We start from the raw sequence: 23,068 nt of genomic DNA, 5'->3' as shown, positions 1-23,068 counted from the left end.
AGGCTGTGGGGGAGTTGTGGTGCCCCTCCTGCCCATTTTTTAGTGCCAGCAGGCTTCAGGGAGGCCTGCTAGGCCTAAAGTCTGTGTGGGAGCTGTGGCCCCCCCTCCCCATTTTTGGTCCCAGGAGGCTTCAGGGAGGCCTGTTAGGCCCAAAATGGGTCATGGGGGGATTGCAGTGCCCCCTGCCTGTTTTTGGTCCCAGGAGGCTTCAGGGAGGCCTGCTAGGCCTAAAGGCTATGTGGGAGTTGTGGCACCCCCCGCTCCCCGTTTTTGGTCCCAGGAGGCTTCAGGGAGGCCTGCTGGGCCCAAAATGGGCCATGGGAGGATTGCAGTGCCCCCTGCCTGTTTTTGGTCCCAGGAGGCTTCAGGGAGGCCTGCTAGGCCAAAAAGAGGGGGTGGTGGGGTTGTGGTGCCCCCTGCCCATTTTTGGTCCCAGGAGGCTTCAGGGAGGCCTGCTAGGCCCAAAACTAGCAGGCCTCCCTGAAACCAAAACCTTGATGCAGATTCCTCCGATTTGGCTGGTGAAGGGGCTGGCGGCCAACAGGCCACAACAGCTACCGAAGACGACTACAAAATAAGGACAACACAAAAAGCCCTGTGGCATCAGACCCCCGGTTCCTCCACTCCACAAATCTCTTCTCACAATGGCAAGCGAACTCTGCACAAGGAAGCCCAGTACAGGTAGCCCCTCGACGTACAGCCACGATTGAGCGCAATGTTTCTGTCGCTAAGTGAGGCATTGGTTAAGCGAGTCTCGCCCCGTTGAACCACCTTCCTTGCCACCGTTCTTTAGTGAATCACTGCCTGTGTTAAAATTGCAGTATTGCAGGCAAACTTTCCCCACAGCCTGGAGTTCAATCCTGACCGGCTCAAGGATGACTCAGCGCTCTGTCCGTCCGATGTCGGTAAAATGAGGACCCAGATTGTTGGGGGCAAGATGCTGACTCTGTAAACCACCCCGAGAGTGCGGTAAAGCACTAGGGAGCGGTATATAAGTCCAAGTGCTATTTATACAACTGAAACTTCACTTTTTGGCTTAAAATCATTGATATGTGAACACGCAATTTGTTTATTAGGAGAAAAATCACTTTCAAATTGTCTGACAATTTACCAGGGAAGATTTCCTTACTGTGTAGATCACTCACTCAGCCAGTTGTTTTAGATTTTAGAAACCGCTGGCATTGTCATACTCCACTCAATATCAAGGATGCAGCTGTGGAGGTAGACAACAATATTAAGTATCCGGAGGTGCAGATAACTAATTATCTGAACTGCTCTCTCACACGTCATCCTTAGTGAAGCGTGCAAACCAGCATCTGCATTTCCTGCGTCGGATGAGGAGAGCACCTCTTTCTCCTGTCCTGGCCATGTTTTACAGAGGTACAACTGAGAGCGTTTTAACAAACTGCATCCCTGTTTGGTTTGGTGGCAGCCGTGCCTCAGATAGAAAGTCCATACAGAGAGTGGTGAGGACAGTGGAGAAGATTCTAGGAAGCTCGCTTCCTGTTATTCGGGATGCTGCATGCTTAGAGCTCAAAGCATTGTTGGAGACAGCTTCGCTCCCTATGCCATTCGTCTGGTAAACTCACAGGAATTGTTTTTCTCGCCATTTACATGTATACGTTGTTTCTCTATGTCATATATGTGGATATATGCATAATCTTTATTTATTTTGTCATGTTTATGTATTGTATATTGCGGAGGAAACCCTTTTTAGAGCTGTATTCAATGAAATTTCATTTTAATGTATGCCGACCGGTGTACATTTGAAGTGACCATATACTTATTCTAAGTCGTTCTGTAAAGAAATTAAATTTCCTCCCCCCCCCCCTTTATGTATTTTATTTAAGAATACAAGGCTTAAAAGAAGTGCAGATATTATCACTCTGGTTTGGGTTGCAGCTTGTTCTTCTCTGGTTCAAAGAAATATTTTTCAAGAGCGGCGGTCAGTTCATCTAGTTCTTCCTTCAGCTTTTCAAAATCACTAAAATGAGACAAGAGGTAGCAAAATTTCAGCTTCGCTTGACAGAGACTCTCCAACGCAGAGAGATTTTAAGCCTGTTTTAGGATTAAGCCACAGTCTAATTGAACAAATATAACATTGTACTTCCTTACAATCACTTTTTTGGGGGGGAAATTTAATGGGAGGGACCATTTTTGGTTCATAAGCTCTGCTTATCTGCATGCAAAAAAATCCAGAATAAAACATCTTGAACAAACAGCTGTCTAGACATTGCTTAAACACACAAAATGCAAATTTTAATCAGTATTTCCTTTAAAAAAAAGTGCAAACTCTACCTGTTTCCGGGAGGTGAACAAATTTCTGCGTAATATTTGATTTTGGGTTCGGTCCCGCTGGTTCTCATGGTAGCCACACCTCCGTTATTGAACGTAAACGTTATCATTTGGCTGCTTTTACTGGTGGGAAGCACCTGAGAGCAGAGAAGTCAAGAGAACCCTTTTTACAATACAATACAATAGCAGAGTTGGAAGGGACCTTGGAGATCTTCTAGTCCAACCCCCTGCCTAGGCAGGAAAACCTACACCACTTCAGACAAATGGTTATCCAACATCTTCTTAAAAACTTCCAGTGTTGGAGCATTCACAACTTCTGGAGGCAAGTTGTTCCACTGATTAATTGTTCTAACTATCAGGAAATTTCTCCTCAGTTCTAAGTTGCTTCTCCTCTTGATTAGTTTCCACCCATTGCTTCTTGTCCTGCCCTCAGGTGCTTTGGAGAATAGCTTGACTCCCTCTTCTTTCTGGCAACCCCTGAGATATTGGAAGACTGCTATCCTGTCTCCCCTGGTCCTTCTTTTCATTAAACTAGACATACTCAGTTCCTGCAACCATTCCTCATGTTTTAGCTTCCAGTCCCATAATCATCTTGGTTGCTCTTCTCTGCACTCTTTCTAGAGTCTCCACATCTTTTTTACATTGTGGCGACCAGAACTAAAACTTTTCATCAGAGCCTTGTGACATGTTCACACATGAAAACCACAGGACATGTCATACATGACCCGTTGAGAAAAAAAGAAGAGGCAATTAAAATATTGAAGCAGCTTTGGTATTTTAGATCTAACCCTAACCCTAACCCTAACCCTAACCCTAACTCCTCTTTAGAAGGCCAGATCCTGAAGAGGAAACTCAACTGCTTTGGCCACCTAATAAGAAGGAAGGACTCACTGGAGAAGAGCCTCATGCTGGGAACGATGGAGGGCAAAAGAAGGAGGAGATGACAGAGAAGGAGGTGGCTGGATGGAGTCACTGAAGCAGTAAGCGTGAGCTTAAATGGATTCCAGAGGATGGTAGAGGATAGGAAGGCCTAGAGGAACGTTGTCCATGGGGGTCGCAATGAGTTGGATACAACTTAGTAACTAATAACAACAATAAAGTAAACTGACCCAGACAACGTACTTGTTCACTGAGGATTCATATATGTTCAAGAAAAAAAAACCCATAAATAAAATCATTTTAAAAAAGGAAGAATGGAAGGGTATTTTCCCAGTTAATTTATTTTTCTTTTTTTTTTTTTAATACCGAGCACCCGTGAAACAAAGCAAACTCAAGTTGCCTTTTGAAAAAGTAACTTGGGACTAAGGAGAGAAAGAAGGAATGGGCACTAAAAAACCGAACAATCCACGATTTCACAGTGGAAAACCTGGCCAGGTTACTTACTGCTTTTTTATCAGTCTGGTTACTGTCAAAACCGGTCGTCAGATCTCTGACTCCAGAGACGGCAAATTTCCCACAGGATTTGGGGTAGGTATTTTCCCCCTCGTAATTCCGAAGTTTCTCAAACAGAGCTGTGATGACCTTCTGATCGTTACAGATAAAATAAGATGACTTGGTGATATGATAACCGTATCTATATAAGAAGACAAAGGAAGAAAAACTTTGAACTATAGTCCAGCTACTGATAATACTCCAAAAGAGCACCTGTATAAACAAATCGTGCTCTTCCCACTGTTCCTTTCAGTAAACCAAGTCAAGTACTTTGAGATATAAAATATAAGTCAAATGTTCATGGGAATTTGTGTTTCTAAGCCCCCAGCCTCTAGGTGGCAGTGTTACTTCTTTTTCTTTTACTTTTAGCCCTTTATTTGTTCTGAGCTTGAAAGAGAGAAAGATTTTAAAAGGTAAAATCCACCCGAACGTTACCAGAAAGAAAGAGATTCTTGCTCCCCAAATACAAAAAGTAAGGAAAAATAGAAAAAAAAAGGAAGAAAGAGATCAGTCCAATTTAAAAAGTAAGAGGCATTTGTAAGAATTCCATCCAAAAAAAGAAAACTAAGTTAAGGAAAGAAAGATAACACTCTAATTTTAATACAGGCTTGATCCGCCGCTTACTCTCTTCTGTCTTCAATTTTAATTTTGCTCTAAGTCTTTTTGGGCATTCTCTTCTCCAATAGCAAAATTTATCTCACCAATTTTGACACACTCTCTGTCCTGCTCTGCTTCCGTTTCAGGGGTCTGTCCCAACGTTGTGCAGCTTCAATGGCTGCTTGTCTTGTAGCCTGGAGGAAAGAGCTTCCCCTGGATCAATCAGAGGCTTTGCGATGCCCCCGAGATCAGCAGGACGAGCCCTTCTCTATCACCGTCTCTTCGGGACGGTTTAGGTCCAAAAAGGACTGTCCAGCAGCAGAGATATCAACAGCAATCCTGGAGCACCAAGATTGCATGTCGTGTTGTAGCGACGTCAGCCCCGCCTCTCCCATTTTGATCACGTGATTTCTGGGAATGCTGCAATGGTCATAAGTATGAAAAATAAGCCCCCTTTTTCAGCACCGTTGTGACTACGAACGGCCACTGAATGAATTCCTTTAAGTCGAGGGCTATCTGTACCTTAAATGTAAAAAAAAAAGCACTTGGTGTTTCGTTAAATTATACTCACTCTGTGTAAATGTTTTTCAGCTGCTGAGACAGAGTCACATTCTTCGTGGCCAGAAAGCTAGACATCTCTGCGGTTATGACTGCAGCACTCACGCCGTCTTTATCCAGTACGACAGGGCTGCACATATATCCTGAAAGTTTACAGGAAAAAAAAAATACCCCAAACCCTATTTGTAAAACTGCTCCGATACAAGTGATCAAATGCAAAAAGACACATAAAATAGTCATTACGACCAATTTTGGTCACCACACTTCAAAAAAAATAATATATGTTGAGACTTTGGAAAAAGTGCAAAGAAGAGCAACTAAGATGAATTAAAGGCCCGGAGACTAAAACATATGAAGAGCGGTTGCAGGATTTGGGTCTGGTTAGTCTAAAGAAAAGAAGGATTAGGGGCGACATGATAGCGATATTCTAGTATTTGAGGGGCTGCCCCAAAGAAGAGGGGTGTGTTTGTGTGTCAAATTCTTCTCCAAAGCACCAGAGGGCAGCACAAGAAACAATGGTTAGAAACTCATCAGAGAGAGAAGAAACCTAGAATTAAGGAGAAACTTCTTGACAGTGAGAACAATTAACAATTAAAATATAGAATACTAGTGCTGATAACCCGGCGTTGCCAGGGTATTTATTTATAGGGGGGAAATGTCCGGATCAAATGTAATTTCTAATGTTGGATTTTCCCCTTTCCCAGAAGGAGCCCCCCTGTGGAGTACTGTGAAACCGTTACCATGGCAACTCCACTGCACTGTACAGTAAAGCCATTTTACGGCAGTACAGTATAAGCCATTTTAAGGGAAAACAGGCTGTATCGTAACAGAACACGCACCCCGAGGGATGTTACGGGTGTCTTACCCCCACAATATTTGTTTCCAGAGGGTAAGTCATCTGTCTACCAAGTTTGATTGAAATTGCCCGAGGCGTTCCAGAGTTATGCTGGAACATACATACTGTCAGGCCTGCAATTATATTCCTGTTAGGATCTTTGGCCTGCCACACTTTCCCTTATTTCATTATGCTGTTTCATTAGTATAGTTGATGGGAGGGGGGAATAGACAGGAGTAGGATTGTGGAATGTATTGTTGTCATTCTTTTCTAGAAGCTCAAGGTCATCTTTGTCTCCGTACTTTTACACCTGACCGGAAGCAGCTGGGTGGAGATGACAGCGTGGAAGAAGAAGATTGGACCATGTGATGGATTTGTGGGTGTGGAGAGAAGATCATGAACTTTCAACTGGGTGGGAATCTGATGTAACATCCAGAATTGGGATTACACAGATGTGCTAAGATGTCTGATTTATTAAATTGGAACTTTAAGGATCGTTTTGCCTTGGACTCTGATTTAATTCTACATGATACTTGGAACGCTGACACATACATACATACATAAATACAACCATTTATGGAAGATAGATAGATAGATAGATAGATAGATAGATAGATAGATAGATAGATAGATAGATGATAGATAGATGATAGATAGATGATAGATAGATTGATAGATGATAGATGATTAGATAGATAGATAGTTCTGTTACTATTTCATAAGGTGAAGCATATTACCGATGGCTTCTTCAAAAGCAAATAAGACATTTTTTCCTTGGTCTATCAGCTCCTTGGCTCGATTTCCCATCCATTTAAATCCTGTTAACGTTTCCTGTGTTGACCAAGGTTCAATGAAAAGATACATGAGAACAAGAAGAGGAATTTCTTTTAAACGCATCTATTATTACTACCTGGAGTAATATTGCTGTACGTGGCGATGTCACTCGGCCTCATATTTCTGACGTACCGTATGCCTACACTAGTGATGGCTAACCTCTTTGTCAAAGCGTGCGTGTGCACTCATAATGTGATGTGCATGCAACCCACCCCCCGCGCACACCTGTGAAGGTGACCCCCGAGGTGTGCCCCGTCCCCACGTGACCCTCCTCCTGCAAGCATGTGCATCTCCCACATGAACCCTGCACATGCGTGGCAGATCCGAAAACCAGCTGGCTGGCGGGAAGCATACTTATGCGCCATGAAGCTGAGCTGGGGTGACGGCTTGCGTGACCTAGCTTCGCCATCATGGGCCTATACATTTATTAGCTTCTAAGTGATATCGGAAATATGAGGCACAGCGACATCACCAGGTACAGCAATATTGCTACAGGCAGTCCTCGACTTATATATTTATTTAGTGACCGTTCGAAGTTACAACAGCACTGAAAACAAAGACCTACAACCACTTTTCACGCTTAGCGACCATTGTAGCATCCCCACTGGCAACTGACTCAGATTTACGATGGTTGCAGTGTCCCAGGCTCAAAACTCAAAGGGGGGCAAAACTCACTCGACCAAAGTTTTGCTTAGCAACAGGAATTTTTTTTTTGGGGGGGGTGGTGTCAATTGTGGTCGTAAGCCGAGGATTGCCTGCAAAGGGAAACCAAAAAGAACTTGACCCATATGTTGTGGCCTGCTAGCGGATCTGGCAGCAGATTCGGACAGTGAGGAGGTTGGGGAGGAAGATGGGCCAGTCCTGGAGTCTGGGGAAGGCTCTGAGGAGGGCTCTGTGTCGGAGGCAGAGAGGGGGGCAGGGCCGTATGCCAGTTATTAGCTGCCTTCAGAGTCAGACATCAGTGAGGCAGAAGAACAGCTGGAGCCTGTTCCCAGTGTGCGCATGCACAGAGTTGCCAGGCGAAGGGAACAGCTTAAGAACAGGGGTCGACTTGGGAGTCAGGCCACAGGTGGACGGTGAATGGCCCCTCCCATAGGGAATAAAGAGGAACTAAAGGGGAGGGGAGTTTGCAGGAGACAATTAGTTTAATTCATTAGAATGAAGATCTGTTCTTGACTTCCTGCCAAGTAATTGCTGCTACAGAGTGGTGTTTGGAAGACATCGGCCTGGCGGGAATCCAAGCCCGATAAATCTCTTGGAAGACTGTTGGCCGGGACTTTGCTGGAGAGGAATTCCCTTTAAAACTAAATAAAAGGTGTTTTATCGGGACGAGGAGTCAGCTTCGTGCTTTTGGGTAGCCTAGGTCAGAACACCTTACCTCAAAATGAAAACCTTCCTTGAGAGCGATTGCTCGCAATATTTTGGAGGACACGGTGCTCGCTAACATATATACGTCTTTAATGGCATTGGGAGTCTGATTTTGATTTTTCCAGCATGTGTACAGCCACCATCCTAAAAGAGCTCCAAATTCGTTGCCGGAAAACACTTTCCATTCTCCACTGCAGGGATGAGAGAGGCTTCCAGTGGTTAGGAGACAATAACCTGACAACATAAATAGGTCAGCCAAACGGTAACAATAGCAACAATGACACAAATTCTAATCCTGCACTGATTTTGTTTTTCTTCACATGTAATTCTTGGATTGCAGTCATTCGTTAAGTAGCCGTTTACTATGGCTATCTTTTAGGATATTTTTTTATGTTCTGAATCTAGCCTAGGATTTAATAGAATAACAAGCAGAGTTGGAAGGGACCTTGAAGGTCTTCTAAACCGAGCCCCTGCTTAAGCAATTTCTTTAACCCCGCAACTAATAACATCTGTGTCAAGCCTGCAGCCATATTCCTTTTGGATCTTTGGCCTGCCACACTTTCTATTATTCTACTTTTCTATTGTGGGAAAATGGGATTGTACAGATTTAAATGCTATGTAGCCATAACAACATTCTTTCTAGAAAGCCAAGGTCATCCTTTGTCTCTGCACCTGACTGGAACTGGATGGGTGGAAGCTACTAGCTTCCACCCATCCAGGAGTCAAAAGAAAATAAGACCCTGTCTTATTTTTGGGGAAACACAGTAGTACAAAAAATTAGTTTTCTTTTTTAAAAAAAAATGATTTGATACTTCCCAGGTATTCCTCCCAAACAAAGAATAATTAAGTTTGGTAATCGACAAACTAACCTTCCTTGTTTCTCGGCCACTGCAAGCCGATCGGCGTCCGGATCGTTGGCTAAAATAACCCGAGCGCCTTTTTTATCCGCCAGAGCAAAAGAGAGAGTCTGGAAGGAGAAAACAGTAAAAAGACCAGAGCAAATTATCCTTCAAAATAAAACCAAGAAAAAAAAATCTTCTACCCTCACCAAAACAAGAATGGATGGTAGGAATGGGACAATTCGCCACGGCCGTCTCATCACCGCCAACTTACTGCGGCGAACTCGCCGCAGGACAATTCAACAATTCAATTTAGTTATTTAAAACAATTTTAAAAATTATTTTAATTTTTGCCTATCCTGTTTCGTTCTGTCCCTCCTTTTGTATCTTTTCTTTAACCCTTCTAGTCCACCGTTTCTTGGATATTAGGGTTAACTCTGGTCCCGTGGTGAGGTTGGGCCATGGCGAATTGTCCTAGATCTCCGCCAGTTGATTGCAGGGGTGTCAAACTGGATTTCTTTAAGAGCTGGATCAGCATTGTAGTTCTCCTCCTTGGGCCGGATGGGAGGGGAAGTGGGGGAGACAGGACGGATGCCTCCTGCAGCACCCTGCCGGGCAAAATGAGCCACAATGGGGCCACATGCAGCTCCCCCTGTGCCCCGTTTTCAGCCTGGACGTCCTCCTGCAGCACTTCGGTGGCCAAAATGGGGGAGTGGGAGGACCTGGGCGCATTCCTTTTTGGCTGTCAGAGGCACTGTGGGACGGTCCTTTGCTATTTCCAGGACAGCCCCATGGGCCAGATTTAAGCACTCCGCAGGCCTAGATCCGGCCCGCAGGCCTTGAGATTGACACCCCTAATTTATTGCAAAGCTCCAGAAGTGTAGATCGCAATGCCAACATCATAAGGAAGAAGAAGCGTAAAAGATTTCAGAAGCTCGATCTGGTTCAAATGGCACGAGGTGCGAAATAAAAAGATGAAAGGACTCACATTTTGAAAACCGCTGCCTGCGAACTGCTGGGAAATTAGAAGCCGGAAGAAGCGAAGAAATTGACTAGCCTTTTTTGAGAGTTACAAGCGCAGGCAAGCTTGAAAGAATGTCGACGTTCGGAACTACGCTTTAGCTGCAAAGGAAATGCCCGAAGGGACGGGAGACGTAGTGAAGATGGGAAGACAACGCACTAAAATCGTGTTTTTACCAGTACACCTTTCCCTTCTTCTGGATTTGGGTATTTTACGGTGGGAAATTCCGGATCGGGGTCCTTCTGTTCAGGCACCGCGAAGGGAGGACTAAAGTCGAAGGCCTTAAAGGCCGACTGCACAAACTCGTGGCCTACCCCGTGGACAGAGGTGTGAACGAATTTCAACTTGGTCTCCTTGTTTATATCCCTGAAATCAAGTAACACGAAGGACATTTAGCTGGTAGAATATTGTCTGCCGCGAGGAATAACAAAAAAAAAGGGGGGGGGGATTATGGAACACTTGCTTACAAATTGCTCAATTCAGGAGAGCTAGTCCTCAACTTACAACTGTTCATTCAGTGACCATTTGAAATGATCATGGCAGTGAAAAAAAAGTGTCGCGTCCTGGCAGCAGATTCACCGTCCACCTGCGGCTTTACTCCCAAAGTGGACCCCGATTTCTGAGCTGTTCTTTTCTCCTCCGGCAGCTCTGCGCATGCGCACACTGGGAACAGGCTCCAGCTGTTCCTCTGCTTCACTGCTGTCTAGCTCTGAAGGCACCTGATCACTTTTCAGACGGCCTCGGCCTCGTCTCTGCTTCCGGCGCAGAGCCCTCGTCTGAGCCGTCCCCATCCTCCAGGACTGGCCCATGTTCCTCCCCAACCTCCTCACTCTCCGACTCTGCCGCCAGCTCTGTTGATGCTGGTGGGCCACAACGCTGGCTTATTGGACTGCTGGCCCTGGTTGCTGTTTGGCTAACCTGGTTACTGGATTACTCGCAGACAGAGGCTGCTGAAGGTGCTTGTGAGAGCTTTGCCCCAGGACTTGTGAATGTGGGCACAGCTGGAGTAACAAAGGGGCAAGTTACACCTGTTCTCTGGTCGTGTTGCTTTCGTGCCACGCCCCCGGGGCCATCCCAAAATGTCATAAAATGGGGCAAAACTCCGTTAACAAATGTTTCACTTAGTAACAGAAATGTTGGCCTCAATTGCCTTCATAAGACAAGACACTAGCTGTGTTCGTGATTTGAGCTACGGTATTCTTTAGCAGCTATGAATTTTGAATTGCGTAATGATTGAAACCGTTTTGACTTTGGTTCCCCCCCCCGCTTCTGTTCTCCACCCAACGTCCCTTTCTTGAGATGGGCGGCCCCGTAAACGGAACCTGGAGTAAATACAGGCAGTCCTCGACTTACGACCGCAACGGAGCTCGGCACTTACGTCGCTGAGCGAGACATTTGTTCAGCGCCGTTTTTGCTAACCCCGTTTTTACGACTTCCCTTGCCACCTTTGTGAAGTCACTGAAGTGGCACAACGAGTAACAAGGTTGTTAAGTTAATCTGGATTTCCCGGTTGAGTTTGCTTGTCAGAAGGTCGCAAGAGGGGACCCTGTAACACACACACACACACACACACACACACACACACACACACACACACGGAAACTGCAACCGTCATAAATGTGAGCCAGTTGTCGAGCAAGAGGGGACCCCGTAACACACACACACACACACACACACACACACACACACACACACACACACATGGAAACTGCAACCGTCATAAATGTGAGCCGGTGGTCGAGCGTCCTAATGTAAGTCACTTTTTCCAGTCACGTTGTAATTTTGGTCACTAAGCGAACTGTTGTTAAGTCGAGGACTACCTACAATGGAATAAGCCACTCACCTGTGACAACAGTGCCGCTGTATATCTTTGAAGTAATCCTCGTTAACCGCCGCGTACGGGTCGTGGAGGAGGGGACTCTGATCAATCAGGCTGTCCTCCCACGCTCGCGGCCACGGCTCCAGGTTCCCATTAATGGCGTCGGCGATGCCGCGATCGTGCGGCCCAATGATCTGAGAGCCATTCTCCCAATAGACCTAAAGGCCAGAGGGATTTATTTTTAATCCTTAGTAGCAAACGTTTTGGCTTGACCTATGCCTGTTTTCTTGACCTAGGCCACTTTTTGCCCTCCCCAGGCGTTAGGAAAGCTTCCGGAGCCTCCGGATGGTGAAAAGTTCAGAAACAAACTTCCGGTAAGTCCTTTTGTGCCGTTTTTTTGCCTCCCCAGGTTTCAGGCACCCAAGCAAAAAAACGTTCGCCATCACTGACCTATGCAATTTAAATTCACGCGAACATCCCTGGAATTAACCGAAAGACTATTTTATTTTATTTACTTCTACAATGCCTCTAATCTTTATAAACAACTCAAGGTGTAGATGTATCTAACTAGTCCTTCCTTCTCCCTATTTTCCACATCAGAGCAGCAAAACTCAACTGTGAGGTGGGTTGGGCCTAAGCTGGGTTTCATGCCTAAGGCGGGACTAGAACTCACCGTCTCCTGGTGATTGGCCCCAAGTCCCCCCCCCCCCAGCTGGCTTTCATGCCTAACGTAGAACTAGAATTCAACATCTCTTAGTTAGTGACCCAAAGTCACTCAGCTGGTTTTCGTGCCTAAGGCAGGACTAGAACTCACTGTCACCTGGTGATTGGCCCAGTCACCCAGCTGGCTTTCATGCCTAAGGCAAGACTGCAACTCACTGTCTCCTGGTGATTGGCCCCAAGTCCCCCCAGCTGGCTTTCATGCGTAAGGCAGAACTACAACTCACCGTCTCCCAGTGATTGGCCCAAAGTCACCCAGCCGGTTTTCATGCCTAAGGCAGGACTAGAATTCACAGTCTCCTGGTGATTGCCCAAAGTCCCACAGTCAGCTTTTGTGTCTAAGGTGGGTCTAGAACTCACCGTCTCCTAGTATTTGGCTTAAAGTCACCCAGCCGACTTTCACGCCTAAAAATGAGACTAGAACTCACTGTCTCCTGGTTCCTAAGCCTGGCGCTTTTAACTCCTGGTGCGTCAATCCATCCCAAGACATTTCTGCTAGGAAATCCATGCAAGGTAATACCTTATATCCATTGTCTTGTTTGGGGTTGTGAGATGCAGTCACCATAATTCCAGCAGCAAGTTTGAGGTGGGTCACTGCATATGGCTGTAGGAAACCAGAAGAAAAATATTAAGAAGGAAGAAGGATGATGTCTGTTCAGACCCAGCCTTAGCAGAAGCAAGAAAGAGTCCTTGTCACGAAAAAACCCTCTTTATTTACCACTTGTGAATTAATGGCATTCACCCACTGAAAAGCCCGGGTCCTTCAAGTTAATTGTAGCAACAGACCTTATCATTCCTTGCGATAATGGCAAGGCCACCAAAAGGCTGCAAATTGAGTTCTGGCAAGCAGAACTTTGTGGCATGAAACACAATGGGCAAAATCTTCAGAAATACGAACTGTTGTCTCCTACGACCACCACTCCCCTTTCCTTCTATTGATTCCCCAGCCAGGGAGGGGCCATTCAGCATCCATGTTTGCTTTGCTTCCTGAGTCGACTCCTTGTCCTCCGTTGTTCACCTCTCCTAACTGCTCTGCGCATATGTGCATCTGGAACAGGCCCCAGCTGTTCTTCCTCCTCACCCCTCTCAGCCTCCAAAGGCAGCTGCCTTTCCACAGTGGGCTGGGAAATGTTGGATGGCCCTGTCTCAATCTCTGTGCCTGACACAAAGCATCCCACAGTGTCTTCCCCGGGCTCCAGAACTGGCCCATGTTCCTCCCCAACCTCATCGTCCAACTCTGCCGCCAGCTCCGTTGGCAGCTGGTTGGCCACAACAATGTCCATGGAGATTCTCGGTCATCCAGGTCATAGTTGTCCAAAATGTTTTTATCAAGAGGCAACTGGACTTTCTTTTCTTTGAAGGCATTTCGCTTCTCATCCAAGGAGCTTCTTCAGCTCTGACAGGATGGTCGGGAATGGAAGGATTTATACTCCTTGCAGACAGCTGGTCATTTGCATCCTTTGAGAGCGTCGTTGAGGCCACTTGGGAGGTTTATCTCTGTCCTCAGGGTCTCCTGAGCAGTGCAAATGGGTATGGAGTCTTCTTGGAACTGCTGAAAGGACTGGGTTGTGGAGCTGTGGGGTGTTTTCTGCCACCATAGTCACCCGATCAAAATTTGGACGCTTGGCAACCGACTCATATTTATGGAGGTTGCAGCAGCGGGAGGGACATCACATGATCCCCTTTTGCGACTTTCCAACAAGCCAATGGGGGAAGGCAGATTCACTTAACAACCGTGTGACTAACTTTAACGTCTGCAGTTTCGTTTAACAGGGACAAGAAAAGTCACATAATGGCTCAACACTCCCTTAACAAATGTCTTGTCAGGGATGGAAAGTTTGGCCGTAAACTGAGGACTGCCTCTATAGGAAGCACCCTTGTGTTTATGATTTCATAGACGCTTTTATGTTGCAATGACAAACCAAAATGACTTGATGAGGTGGACGGCTAGAGAAATGGAACCAATATTCTGGGGGATGCTCCTGAAAGAATCCCATTCCAATTCTTATTGGAATAGCAATAGCAATAGCAGTTAGACTTATATACTGCTTCATAGGGCTTTCAGCCCTCTCTAAGCGGTTTACAGAGTCAGCATATTGCCCCCAACAACAATCCGGGTCCTCATTTTACCCACCTCGGAAGGATGGAAGGCTGAGTCAACCTTGAGCCGGTGAGATTAGAACCGCCAAACTGCAGATAGCAGTCAGCTGAAGTGGCCTGCAGTACTGCACCCTAACCACTGCGCCACCTCGGCTCTTTTTAATAGAAGATGGAAGAAGAGCAGGTTAAGGAGACAATGGTTGCATGGGTGATAAACTTTGGCTATAATATACACTTGGATAGATGGCAAAAACCATGGGAAAGGAACAGGAAAATAACATTGTCAATACCGTATAAGGAAAACTTATATTTTTTTATAGGTGGCACCTTCCACCCGCAAGAATTGCCAAAATGTCCAGAAACTGAGCACCAAATTGTTGAAAATGTGACTATGAACCAGGCATGTACTTCCACATGTGGTGGTCGTGCCAAAAAACCAAAAAATATGGGCAGAAAATTCAAAAAGTGGCTGATAAGAGAGGACCGAAGAGGAAATAGAATTCACACCGGAACTCTTTCTTTGGGGAATTATAAATCATAAATATAACAAGGGGGTCATTTACTGAACAATACATATCATTACGGCAGTCTTTGCCCAAAATTGGAAAAACAGGGAAACTCCACAAGAAGGGGAAATAATTAGGAAAATTCTGACCTGTGCTGAAATGGATAAATCGACATGGGAATCGAAAAATAAAGACGAATCAGAATATTATAGGATCTGGGATAAATTTTATCGTGTGACCCGACAAATGCACGCCGCGACAAAACGGTGACGTCGAAAGCGCGCCCACTAAAGCGCGCCGACAAAACAGCGCCCACAAATGCGCTATTAGGGTTTTTAGGTTAGGATTAGGGTTGGGGTTAGGGTTAGGTTTAGGATTAACGTTGTTATCGTTGTTTTCACGTTGTTTTCAATGGCGCGCTTTTGTCGGCGCGCATGTGTAGATGCGCTTTCGACGTCGCCGTTTTGTCACAGCGGTTTTGTCGCCGTGCATTTGTCGGGCGCGCATTTGCCGGTGAACCATTTTATCGATGCTTTATCGACAAAATGGAACAGATCCAAAATAGGCAATGGCTAAGATTCGTAGAATAGAGTTATGTATGAAACCGTAACAGTGAAAATGTATAAGATAAAGCACAAAGCAACACGATTGGAAATATGATATTTCTGTTATTTGTAAATGCGGAATAGATCAAATGTTAAGAAGAAACGATCCCACTGTATCTGCCCTGCCGGCGTGCACGATGTGACAAAAACGACAACGAAAACCCTACCACAAAGGGAGTCGGTGTGATCTGGGAGAAAAGGTAGACAGGAATTCCCTGGGTGATGAATGTTGTGGCCGTCAGTCTTGCAAACCTAACAGCCAGAAAGGGGGGGAAAAAAAGGTGAAAAGTCAAACTTGAATTCTATCACAATGAACTGTTGTGTTTAGTTGGCACCTGAAGCGGCTTTACCTATTATTATTATTTTTCCCAACAAAAACAAAAGCTTATGTTTTATAAACTGCCCAGAGTCACTTTGTAAGGGGGGAGGGAAGGACAGGCAGCCTAAAAAATTACCAAATAAATACGTCGGCTCAATCAAATGAATTTATTAGTTGACCCATGAGCACATTTAGTAATAAATTAATATATTTCTCACTAGTTGATAACCTGACATTGCCTGGGGATTTATTTATAAGGGGAAAATGTCCGGACCAAAGGTTATTTCTAATGTCGGATTTTCTCCCTTACCAGAGGGAGCCCCCTTGTGGAGAACTGTGAAGCTGTTACCATGGCAACTCCACTGCACTGTACAGTAGAAGCCATTTTACAGCAGTACAGTAGAAGCCATTTAAAGGCACAACAGGCTGTATCTTAACAGAACACACCCCCCCCCCGGGGAGGAGACGTGGCTAGGTTGGGCATGGTCAGCTCGACATCATGTCGGGAGCGCCTGTGGGGGCCCAAGAGCTTTGCCTGCGAAAACAGAGTTTGCAGCCCTCCCCTCCGGTTTCACTGGCAGAGGGTTGCAGGAGGCCATTGCGGCCGAAAACGGAGCTCCGGGAGGCGGGGGAGCACAGCAGGCCCTCTCGAGCTCCATTTTTATTGGCAGAGATACCCCAGGCCGGTTCTTCGCTGTTTCCTGTGTGACCCCGCGGGTGAGATCTAAGCACCCCGCGGGCTTCATCCAGCCTGCAGGCGTTGAGTTTGACACCCCTGCTCTAATTGGACAAGCGCTGCAAGAATTGTGACGGATACCTTTTGCTGCTACCCCCACTGGATGGATGGGCCCGCGCATCGTAGCCTATAACCACTCCTCTCTTTTTCAGGTCACTGATGTTCTTTTCCAGATACCTACAAAATCCCTGAAAACAAAGCAAAGCAGTTGCGTTTAGCCGTTTTATTAAGCTGCGGCGGTTTTAGTACACCTGGTTCGGACCGACGCTTCACCAAACCACGAAGCAGACTCCTTGTCCTGACATAAACCCTTTTTATTCAGCGAATGTGAATTGATTGTTAGTCGCGCATCCAACTTTCTTTAGTGGGGATCGTTGCTTGGAAAATGGGGGCCCAGCTTCTTTTAAATACGCACGCGGAAATAACTCTGATACCTGGGAAGTCTGAATAATAGTCAAGTCGTTCATCTGGGATGTGCCTGGTCCCATCGCCGCTCGAAGTCCTGCCGTCCCAAATTCCATCCGTGAGCCGAAGCATTTCAATAGTTCTTCCGTGCTTCCCTTGGCAATCAGCTGCTTAACTATTTCCAAGGTTTTAGGGTTCTGCAAAATATTACAAACTTGAGTTTAGTTATGTCCAATTGTTGTATACTTGTAGGGTGAGGTTCTTGAAAGTGTTTCTCATATATCTATATCTATACCTACCTACCTACCTACCTGTCTAATATATATAGTCACAGACACACACATGCACGTATATAGATAGATAGATAGATAGATAGATAGATAGATAGATAGATAGATAGATAGATATATGACTTAGCTAAGATTGTCAGAGTGTAAAAAACATTAAAGAGACATCTGCCTTTATACACTATTAATCAATTTGGCCACTGCACGCGTGAGCAACATATTTTAAGTTCCTGAAATCGCAATGTCTGTTTCTTCCTTTATAATTACACCTGGAACTCATATTTTTAAGATAATTCGCAATATGCAATACACACACACACACAAACACACACACGACTTAGCTTTTGTTAGCCACTGCTAAGATCGTCAGAGTATAAAAACCATTAAAGAGACATCTGCCTTTATACACTTTTAATCAATTTGGCCACTGCACGCGTGAGCAATATATTTTAAGTTCCAGAGATGGCAATGTCTGTTACTTCTTTTATAACTACACCTGGAACTCATATTTTTAGGATAATTCGCAACACACACACACATACTTTATTTATTTATTTATTTATTTATTAGACTTATATACCGCTTCATAGGGCTTTCAGCCCTCTCTAAGCGGTTTACAATTTTTTTAGCAAATTGAGTCAGCAACTTGCCTCCACAGTCCGGGTCCTCATTTCACCCACTTCGGAAGGATGGAAGGCTGAGTCGACCTTGAGCCGGTGAGATTTGAACCGCTGAGCTGCAGATCACAGTCAGCTAAAGTGGCCTGCAGTACTGCACCCTAACCACTGCGCCACCTCGGCTCTCCACTGCGCCACCTCGGCTCTATACACTATTAATCAATTTGGCCACTGCACGCGTGAGCAACATATTTTAAGTTCCTGAAATCGCAATGTCTGTTTCTTCCTTTATAATTACACCTGGAACTCATATTTTTAGGATAATTCGCAATATGCAATACACACACACACACAAACACATACACGACTTAGCTTTCATTAGCCACTGCTAAGATCGTCAAAGTGTAAAAACCATTAAAGAGACATCTGCCTTTATACACTATTAATCGATTTGGCCACTGCACGCGTGAGCAATATATTTTAAGTTCCGGAGATGGCAATGTCTGTTACTTCTTTTATAACTACACCTGGAACTCCTATTTTTAGGATAATTCGCAATATGCAATACACACACACACACACACACACACACAGAAACACACACACGGTTAATATGTATACGGCAAATTCTAGACTTGCAACCATAAGAGAGCCCAAAATTTGAAACCTATGCTTGATACCGTATTGCCAATTTATATCTCATTTCCTATTTTATGATCTTTAGTGACAGAAGCAAAGTCTTCCACGCTTTTGCTGGTGGCTTAACCTAAAACCATCCTGAGTATATAAAACGGGAGATATTTCAATTGAATTGAATTCAAAAAACGTTTTGTAATTCCAGATTACTTGGTCATAAATTGGCTTGAGTGAAACGTAGAAACCAATGTTTGTTCCTGTGTTCCAGCCGGCTGCCTGGTTCGTTCCAGGATGACGAGATCGGCCCACGTCACAGCTTGCCAAATTCAATTCCTGTTTCGCAACAGGCACAATTCGGCTTATCGGACGAACGATGCAACTGAACTTTACTTAAAGTTTTGTAATTTTTCTGCCCCTCTGAGCTACTTGGTTAAGAGTGGAGACTGTTGCAAATCTGCTTTACTAATGGGGGCTTTGAGGGGGCAACACCTAAAAAGGTTTTTGCAGAATAGGTTTGCTCAATTAAAATTCTATTCTGCTTGCATCATTGCAAGAGGTCTCTGGTTCAAGAAATTCTTGAGATCAAGAGGTGGTCATTCTATTCTATTCTAATATTCTATTCTATTCTATGCTATGCAATTCTTTATTTTGATATTCTGTTCTGTTCTGTTCTATTCTATATTCTGATATTCTGTTCTGTTTTGTTCTATTCCGATATTATTCTACTCTACTCTATTCTATTCTTTATTCTGATATTCTATTCCTATTCTATTGTTTTATTCTTTATTCCAATATTCTATTCTATTCTTTATTCTGATATTCTATTCTATTCCAATATTATTCTACTCTATTCTATTCTATATTCCGATATTCTATTCTATTCCTATTTTATTCTGCTTTATTCTTTATTCCAATATTCTATTCTATTCTATCCTATTCTTTATTCTGATATTCTATTCTATTCCAATATTATTCTACTCTATTCTATTTTTTATTCTGATATTCTATTCAATTCCTTGTTCTGATATTCTGTTCTATTCCATTCCTATTCTGTTGTTTTATTCTTTATTCCAATATTCTATTCTATTTTAATCTAATATTCTATTCTATGCTAAGCTATGCTACCCTTTTCTTTATTCTGATATTCTATTTTATTCTATTCCTTATTCTGATATTCTATTCTATTCCGATATTATTATACTCTATTCTATATTCTATTCTTTATTCTGATATTCTATTCTATTCCAATATTATTCTATTCTATTCATATTCTTTTCCGATATTCTATTCTATTCATATTCTTTTCCCATATTATTCTATTCTATTCTTTATTCTGATATTCTATACTATTCTATTCTATTTTTTGAAAAATTGACAGTGCTGATTAATTAAATGTAACCACCAGGATATAAAAGTGTTCCAGAGAGCTGTAAAATTTAATTTGGATCATCACATGCCCTAAGCACTGCATGCTTGTAGCACACACTATGTACTTTAACCTATTCATAAAATCGAAACCCAGAATGATTAAATTTACGTGATTCAATGCTCGCTCTGTGCTGTGCTATCTTACGTAGGATACAACGAGGTGTGTCACATGAATTGCGTTAGGTTTCTAAGAGACCCTATCAAGACAAAAAGACTTTATAATTGCCCATTCGACTGAAATAGCCAAGCAAACCGAATGCCAGAATTAAGGCATTTGGAAGGGACCTTGGAGGGCTTCTAGTCCAACCCCCTGCTCAGAGGGGACCCTTTAACACACTTCTGTTATGGATTGTCCCAAAACCTATTTCACAAGCCATCCTGAATACTTCTGCAGGCCACCGAGATGGAGAAAGGATAAATAAATTAAACTAAGCAGGACATTAAAATGCAAATAAACACCAAGAGCTATAAAGCGGTTCCCAACTTACAACATTAAGTGACCATGTTCGAAGTTACAACGGCCCTGGGAAAAGGGACTTATGGCCGTTTTTCACACTTACGACCATCGTAGCATTTCCTCCAAGGTCACGTGATCGAAATTCAAGGGCTTGGCGACTGACTCATCTTTATGACGTCTGCAGCGTCCCCGGGACATATGATCAAGGCAGTCCAGGTAGTCCTCAACTTACGACCGCAAGTGAGCCCAAAATTTATGCTGCTAAGTGAGACACCTGCGAGGTGAGCTGTGCCTCATTTTACCGCTTTTTTCGCTGCAGCTGTCAAGGCGAACCCCTGCAGTCGGTAAATGAGTCACGCGGCCGCTTAGTGAATCCGCCCACCCCCATTGACGTTGCTTTTCAGAAGGTCGCAAAAGGGAATCCTGTGACGCCGACGCCGCCACCGTCATAAACGCGAGTCAGGTTGTCAAGCATCCAAATGAAAATCATGTGGCCCCGGGGAGGCTTGCAACACTTGGTCGTAAGTGTGAAAAATGGCCCAAGGCCCCATTTTTTTCCCCAGCACCATTGTAACATCGGACAGTCATTAAATGAACCATTGTAAGTCGAGGACTACCTGCCTATGGGGCAATGACTTAAAAGCACAAGGCAGTAGTATCCTCCTAGTAATCTTGCCTATAGTACAGTTTAGAGAAAAACAGACTCCGTTAAGCAGAAAGACGGGCGTTTTGCGAACCGACTGTCACCGGCATCTGATTTATTTACTATTAGAAGCAGCCTCGAATGACAGCAACCCAGAAGCCACCGCTGGTTCAAATCCCGCTTGGGCCTTGAACTTGCATCAGATTTTTTTGCCGAGGCAGGAGGCCGGCCAGCAGGAGGAACAAAGGAGGAAGGATTCAAGTGTTGGCCAGAAATCCAGCAAAACCAGTCCCACCCCCCCCCCCCACTGCACACACACACACACACACACCTTTGGGGGAGCAAAAAGGGCACCCCGTTACAAACCCATTGGAGCAATTCAAAGGAATGCCAGGACTGAGAGTAAGGAGGGGGGGGGGGAAACGACACAATCCTCATTTTTTTCCTTGGTTTTTTTTTTTTGCAAGGGGGGGAGAGCCTAGTCAAAACCCATTTTTTTCTTGGTTTTTTTTTTAGGGGGGGGGAATGCCTGGTAACAACAGATCCCCAGCCAAACCCCAGTTTTTTCTTTTTGGGGTGGTGGTGGTCTGGTTGCAACAAATCCCCAGCCGAACCCCAGTTTTTTCTTTGGGGGGGGGGGGGATCTGGTTGCAACAAATCCCCAGCCGAACCCGTTTTTTTCTTTTGGGGGGGGGGGTCTGGTTGCAACAAATCCCCAGCCGAACCCCAGTTTTTTTCTTTTGGTGGGGGGGGGGGTGTCTGGTTGCAACAGATCCCCAGTTTTTCTTGATTTTTTTGGGGGGGGGGGGTGCCTAGTAGCAACAGATCCCCAGGTGAACCATGCTTTTTTCTTAGGGTTTTTTAGGGTGCGCCGGCTTGCAACAGAACCCCATTTATTTCTTTTTTGGGGGGGTGCCTGGTTGCAATAGATGCCGGGCGAACCCCATTTTTTTCTTTTTTGGGGGGGTGCCTGGTTGCAATAGATGCCAGGTGAACCCCATTTTTTTCTTTTTTTGGGGGGTGGGAATGATTCCTGGTGCAATAGATCCCAGGCAAAACCCATTTTTTTCTTTTTTGGGGGGGTGCCTTGGGTTTCAACAGATCCCCAGCCGAACCCCAATTTTTTTCTTTGGGGGGGGGGAAACGACGACGCCTGGTTGCAAGAGATCCCAGCATGCACCCCCTTGCTAGCCTTGGAACAAAGCCTTAGCACAAGGAAGGGAGGCCACCAGGAAACCCCCCACTCCCCCAACCCCGGGAGCGATCCTCTGCTGGGAAGCTTCCTCTCCGGAGCGCCGCGGAGGGGTGGGGAGGGGGGGAGATCGGGAATCGGGGCGGCGACCGACCCTCGGGATCCCTTCCGATCTCTCACCTTGTCCCAGAGAAGCCACTGGGCCGCCGCCGCCCGGGCGCGATCCGCCGCCTCCTCCGCCGCCGCCTCCTCCGCCGCCGCCATCCCGATGCCAAGAGAAGCGCAGGGAAAGGCCGGACTGCCGGCTCTCTCGGCGGGCCCCGCCCCGGGGGGCGGAGTAAAGGGTGGGCGGGAACCTCCCCGACGAATGGCAGCGCCCGCCTGGGGAGAGGGGAGGAGCTCCGCGCGGGAGGGGGGCGGAGAGGTGGGGCGCCCAAGGAGGTGCTCCGCCCTGCTCCGCCCATTGAAGGACAGGGAGGGGAAGGAGAGGGGACCACTAGGAGATCACCTTAGAGGCAATCCTTGCCTGCAATTCTTTCCTGGGTGGCTCAGTCCTTTCTGGCAAAATTTTTATTGGTTTTTTTTTGGGGGGGGGCTATGCCTGGTTGCAACACGTCCCCAGCTGAACCCTGATTTTCCCTTTGGTTTTTAAAGGTGGCGCTGGGTTGCAACAGATCCCAGCCGAACCCCATTAATTTCTAGTTTCTTTTAGGGGTACCTGGTTGCAGCACATCCTCAGCTGAACCCCATTTTTTCCTTGCTTTTTTTGGGGGGGGGGACACCTGGTTGCAACGCATCCCCAGCTGAACCCCATTTTTTC

General features: G+C 45.3%; 1 protein-coding gene across 1 annotated transcript; it reads right to left on the bottom strand.

Annotated features, from left to right (window-relative positions):
- Positions 1-1,724: 1,724 nt before the first annotated feature.
- PGM2 (phosphoglucomutase 2) lies at positions 1,725-22,512 on the bottom strand. Its single transcript, XM_087723702.1, has 14 exons — positions 22,429-22,512; positions 17,018-17,185; positions 16,665-16,771; positions 15,696-15,780; positions 12,838-12,921; positions 11,622-11,815; positions 9,955-10,144; positions 8,788-8,885; positions 7,929-8,109; positions 6,454-6,547; positions 4,895-5,024; positions 3,679-3,868; positions 2,299-2,432; positions 1,725-1,984 (listed from the first exon to the last, which is right to left on the bottom strand). The coding sequence occupies exons 1-14, from the start codon at positions 22,510-22,512 to the stop codon at positions 1,882-1,884; spliced, it is 1,842 nt and encodes a 613-aa protein (XP_087579828.1). The 3' UTR covers positions 1,725-1,881.
- Positions 22,513-23,068: the final 556 nt, after the last annotated feature.

The sequence above is a fragment of the Thamnophis sirtalis genome, unplaced genomic scaffold (genome assembly GCF_051295495.1).
Source record: "Thamnophis sirtalis isolate CommonGarterSnake01/CBP01778 unplaced genomic scaffold, rThaSir2_p1.2 scaffold_10, whole genome shotgun sequence".
Taxonomy (NCBI): domain Eukaryota; kingdom Metazoa; phylum Chordata; class Lepidosauria; order Squamata; family Natricidae; genus Thamnophis; species Thamnophis sirtalis.
The sequence above is the reverse complement of the archived record's forward strand: the minus strand, read 5'-3'. Positions and strand labels throughout refer to the sequence as shown.

What these genes read in the sequence shown, in the direction of transcription:
- PGM2 (XM_087723702.1), bottom strand. Translation starts at nt 22,512, where the DNA reads ATGGCGGCGGCGGAGGAGGCGGCGGCGGAGGAGGCGGCGGATCGCGCC. An exon ending in GTGGCCGAGAAACAAGGAAG is followed by an intron (nt 8,110 to 8,787) that starts GTTAGTTTGTCG and finishes TCATCCCTGCAG; the next exon opens with TGGAGAATGGAAAGTGTTTT. An exon ending in TGTTCACCTCCCGGAAACAG is followed by an intron (nt 1,985 to 2,298) that starts GTAGAGTTTGCA and finishes GTCTCATTTTAG; the next exon opens with TGATTTTGAAAAGCTGAAGG.